Consider the following 5,778-nt stretch of genomic DNA (forward strand, 5'->3'; position numbering starts at 1 on the left):
TGATTGTTCGCCATATCTTCTAGAGGTCATGCTTAATCATGTCAAAATAAGAATGTAATCTCATGCCAACTTTGCGTTAAACATAGTGTTCAGCCTAGACTGCCCTGAACATAAGGTGTTTGAGCACGACACAATGTGAAACCAAAACATCATGGAACTCAATTTTCATCTTGTATGCGCATATGTTTTTGCGGTGTGTAGTTTCTAGATGTGTAAACAAAAGTCCATACCAGTAGACTCATGGAGCATGATTTGAAGAATCTAAAATGAAAGCATGCATCAACTATGTTGTACTAGTTATTTACCTCCAGTTCTGCAAGTCTACAACAGTTCCAAGTAAAAAGTGACAAAAGAAAATAGAAATAAGTCATCTACTACAGTCTCTCATTGCACGCGAATATGTGCTAAAAACAACACGCGACATGCTTGAGTCATCAATCAATACTAACTGTCGATCAATTAGGTTCATATTATTCAGGCAAAGGTGTTGCTGCAAGAGAAGTAGTTGAAGTCGTGGTGATAGATTTGGTGCTTCTTTATCCATGATTGAGCTGAACTGAAGAGAGAGGCAATATGCTCTTGGTCACTAGTGTCTGGACTAGCCCATACTTTCTCATCCAGCTTGAGCGTCACGAGGCCGAATGGGGCGAGCGCCACATGGTCGAAGGCATGCCCGTCATTTAGAGCCACATACTCTACAAGAATGTGTCACCATGTTACATTTTGTTAAGAATATATGCCTAGTTGTTTACCATGTTACTGAATTGGAAAGAATGAACATTTTTCCCTTCCATATAAGCATTGCAAAACAATTTTTACTACTAGCTGCAATATTAATGTGTAGATAAAAGATGTGAAATGCAATGTTTTTGGGAAAATAAGAGAAGAAAAACACATGTTGGAGGACCTTTATGTCTTAGTATATTTGGTAATAAAACATGAAAATGTTTCCAAGCCAATCTGTGTGACTGAGGTATACACCGACACCAACAACCATTGCTTTTTGAAAGAAAAAAATCAATAATTTTCTTGTAAAGAAATGAGAGGAAAAAGGAAAAAAAATTCCTTCATATTATTCTTAACAAATGTCACATACCTTTAGATGTGGAGAGGCTATGGTAAGTCAAAAAGCAAGTATTCAGATCTTTCGGATTCTTCGCAGGGGTATGACTTATTGGATACCTAGAGCACAAGAGGAGAAAGTTGTTACAAAAACATGAACGTTGTTTACTTCAGGTGAACAACATGGATATTGGTATATTTTAATTTTAAGCTAAAACTATAAGTGATTCTAGAAAGTTACCAAAATACTGACATCCAACTTGATGGTGAGAGCTCTACACTGCTTAGAGATGCTAAGGCAGGAAATTTATAGCATAGCTCATACACCTAAACAAGAGAGAAAGGAAATTAATATGATCATATAGAAAATATAATATTGCAATGGACCCACTAAATAAATTTACACTTGAATCCAATCCTACTAATATTATCAAGGTTTTGTACAATTTTGCAAAAAGAACCATCTAGCAACCAACCATATGACTTCTTCTCTTGAATAATAGGTGTATTTGGCATCATTGGATAAAGATTCAATGAATATCTTCCTTTCCCTATATATATTCCCTTCTTCTTTTGCCATCCCTATCCCTAACCCCGCCCACTCCATCGCCGCCTCAACATTACCCAAACTTTGTGTCCCCAGATTCGCCCGAGCACAAGCAAGATCCATCTATGCAGTTGTGCCACCAAAGAGGTAGATGATGGTGCCACCCTCACCACCTCCCACAACAATTATTGCTTCCCGCACTTGCTCTGGTGAGTCCACCACCGCTAGATCCGTCTTCCCTAAGTACTTCACCAAATCACAAATCTCACCCTGATCCAAACTTTTGTTTCCCTCACCGCCCTTTTTTCTCTCTACACCCCCCAGACCCTAACTAGCAACCTCCTTGTTAGTGATGCATGCTCTGGGAGGCCTTCACCAACCAAAATTTATAGTTAAGGTCTGGTGAACTCAAAAAATCTAATAGTGGCAAAATAACCTCGCTAAAGCCAAAGATACTTGCATCCTCACAAAGCACACATCCTCATGGGAAAACTAATCGCAAGGCTGATCAACTGGCTTATTCTTTATTTAAAAAAATTGTAATTAGTAAATAAAATCTTTTATAATTAGCAAATAGTATATCGTTTTGTCAAATTAGAAATGCTAACAAATGTATGTCTTTCCATATGTGATATATGTAGGATGAGCTATCTATCATAATGTGCAGAAAATTGAAACATGTGAATGGCAGAGAGAAAAGTAGATATGGAGCTATTGGAACTGCATACTTTGCAAGGGGTATCCTTCCGGTATGTAGAACTTGACTTAACTTATGAAAGGACACCAGACAAGGTATGTTGAGTGAGGTGCGTATCATAAAGTGCACAGATTTAAAACATATGGATGATAGAGATGAAAACTAAAACTGAAGCTATTGAAATTACATACCTTGTCTGCGAAAGGCATCCTTTCGTAAGGGGAGTCAAGTTCAAAATACTTAAAGAACAACTCCCCCTTGCATATTGAGATTGGTCTTTCATCTCCAATCTTGGACTTGTGTAAAGGTGTTTCACATCCATACTTACTCAAACAATCCATCACATTGTGCTGGTTGTCCTCATCAAACCTTCTACCACATACCACATTGCAGTCATTATGCCAATTGAGACTTCCAGTAATGATCATGTAAGCAACAATGGTACTGTTAGATTTATCACTTTTCATGTTAATTTATGTACAAAGAATACACTAATATATATACCAGGTGCTTACCTTTGTGAAGGAAAAAAATCTGCTCTGTTGGTGTACAATTGAATGGCTGAAAGATATGGCACAAAGTATTGGACTATTGTCTCACCCGAAGGGAGGCGCACCGAAGTACCAACACCACAAGCGCTCCACTCATAGAACCTATTCCAAAGCTCTCCAAGGTAAAAACATTTGACTCCATCTGCAATCTTTTCAACATAGCCATTTTGCTGCAGTTACAAATAAGAGTTTAGTTTGTTTGCCTTTCATGTTTTTAGATGTAAAAAGAAAACATCATGTCTTAAGGTTAAGCTTAGTGCAGCTTTTAGATATATTGTGTGCATAGAGAGTAGAATGTTCGTGTATCCTGGTCAAGTACATAAATAACCCACCGACCTAGCTGGTTCAATACAATGCATCCAAAAGAAGAAGAGAAAGAAGAACGTTGAGAATCACTTCAGTGAATCAGTGTAGATGAGACCACAAGTAAGCTAATTTAAAATATGTGTTAATTGGGTATGAAGTGAGTTTTTACCTTGTCGTGAATCGGGCCATCTCTTTTGGAAGGTCCCTATTAACTTTGTCGGCAAGAAAAGAAATGGAAAATCATGTAAACGTTTAGGGTTGAATTCAATCTGATAGTCAAATCTAGAGGAGATCTTGCTAATTAATCGTTTTCACTTGGGTTCCTATTAAATAAATGCATGTTTAGCTATCTGTAGAATCAGTTAATGCATATCTTGTATCATGGGATGCACCATAAGGTGAAGATGTAAAAGTAAGAACAAAAGGGACATACAGTGATGGATCTTTTGAGATCATTGTGTTTAAACCTATTGATACTAGGCACAAACTAGGTACCACAAAAATATCAAAAGATAAGACATGTATATTGTTGTGCAAACTCTAAACATGTCTTAGTATTTGTACGGTCTGTGCTAATTTTGGATAAAAAAATAAAAAGCACTAAATGTGGAAAGAAAAATGTCTAGGATTGACCTCAAGTGAGAACCCACATCATAACCGCCCAATTCAAATGACCGTGCAATGAACGGTCAGAGAACAATACTGCCACGTTTATGACATCCCTCATAAATACATACTACGTACCCACCGTGTATGTTTCGCGCCAAAGGAATTTGAATCTAACTTCACATACAAATCGAAGGAAACATCAACAGTCCCACAAGTTAACATATATAAAGCAACTTAGAGCGTGCATAGATAATGGTCTTGTGGTTAGAAAGGTCCACACATACAAATCAGATAAACACAATGGAACATAAAAGAGATCGCAAGTTTCATTTAAATATTATGTCCTCTTATAAATCAGAGGACCGAGGTAAGATGCAAACAAAGAAAATGACATCTTCCCAAGCAAAGATATTAGAGGGAAAGACAACTAGAAATTCAACAACATCAGTTCAAGAAGATCAGGGGAAAAAAAGAAATTTAAAAAAAAGAATTGTAGTCGCCGAAATGCTTACCAATGGAAGAAATGGTACCATACTGTGTGCCTTTACAATCGGTGTAACAGTATCAAGAAAACACCTCAGATTGGAGTGAGTCACAGTTGTCCCATGAAATTCTTTAGCTTCAGCCTTAAAATTAACAATAACATCCAGCATCTCTGTACTTGTCCCCATCCTCTGAGCTATCTCTGATCTTCTCCAAAGAGGGGAGATCAAGCTGCTGTTGAGAGTGCTCTACCTAGTGAAGAGCTACGGCGCATGGAAATGTGGGCTCTGGTTTTTGCAGGGGAAGAGGAGCCTGGACATGTTTGCACATCTTCCATCAATGTTTTCTAAAAAATGAGTATCATCTCTCATCTCCAAGATATGCTAGCTCTTAATTACTTGCCAACATCCATTGATTGCCTTTCATCTTGTCAGTTGGATATATTGCTGAGCTGGCTTTTTGGACCTTTCTTCTAATTTTAGTTTTTTGCTTTTTATCATTTTGTGATGTGAGGCGTGATGACCATGTTAAGTGCCTGAGAAATGCAATAACTCCAAAAACGTTCTACTAGGCGAGTCTATGTGATAAGCCTCCGCTTCCATGGAAAGTGCCTACGAGGGCCGCGGCGCCGGGTCAGTTTTGGCTTTGGCTTGTATTGTTTAACGTGACCTTGACTTTATATGTATGCATGGCACAGTCTGCATGGACTGTGGTACGTGCTGCAACGTGTAGGACCAAAAGTGAAGTGTCCTACGGCAAGGTACATTGCTCAGGCATATCTAAGCCAGGATGGAGCTGTGTAATCACCACGCACGGCTTGCTTTTCTCAGCTTTTTTTTTTGGCACTAACCCTCTGTTTTCTGAGGGTTTATTCCCCCACTAACTTTGGATCTATGCGAAGCCTTTTTTGTTTTTGCATTAGCACTAGTGGTACTTTGAACGTAGGGGAAATGAAAACATGTTATCTCATGTTGGTTAATCACACATGAGAAATGTATGGTAGAACCGAGTCATAGTGTAGGGGGCAAGTCAACTATACATCTCATATGGACAAACTTGAGGATTGAGAGGTGTGTCATGTGATGAATAAACAAGTGAGCTTGGAGGATACGCTCAACCAACACATTTATTTATTTTTTTCTTAAAGACGAGGCCATGGGATGTTTCACACCGCTTACACTAACTGATGTGAACAAAAAACTGAAATAGGCAGCAGCAGCAGCAGCCAGAGCTGGTTCGCCAGGGTGGGCCACGGCCAGATCGAGGCCACCGCACAAGCCAATTCGGTCTGATTTTGATAGTCAAAGATTGATGTTTTTATGTTTTATAGGTGAATTAATTTTAGATGTTTTCAGTTGATTTTGGCCATATGCATGGGAGGTTAGTAGTCATGTCACCGAAAAAACGAATGCAAACTCACATCAATTGTGCATTAAATCCATTTTAATACATATAACATAAAGATCTTGCTAACTACACAATAATGCATTTCCTATTGAATAAAATTCTACAAGAAATTTAGA

The 5,778-nt window shown here is 38.2% G+C and overlaps 1 protein-coding gene across 1 annotated transcript; it reads right to left on the minus strand.

Annotated features, from left to right (window-relative positions):
* Positions 1–474: 474 nt before the first annotated feature.
* Positions 475–4,443, minus strand: LOC133925556 (uncharacterized). The gene is made up of 6 exons (XM_062371443.1): positions 4,285–4,443; positions 2,822–3,027; positions 2,498–2,678; positions 1,304–1,389; positions 1,097–1,182; positions 475–695 (listed from the first exon to the last, which is right to left on the minus strand). The coding sequence occupies exons 1-6, from the start codon at positions 4,441–4,443 to the stop codon at positions 475–477; spliced, it is 939 nt and encodes a 312-aa protein (XP_062227427.1).
* Between the last annotated feature and the right edge of the window lie 1,335 nt (positions 4,444–5,778).

This window comes from Phragmites australis, chromosome 7, assembly GCF_958298935.1.
Source record: "Phragmites australis chromosome 7, lpPhrAust1.1, whole genome shotgun sequence".
NCBI classification, from domain to species: domain Eukaryota; kingdom Viridiplantae; phylum Streptophyta; class Magnoliopsida; order Poales; family Poaceae; genus Phragmites; species Phragmites australis.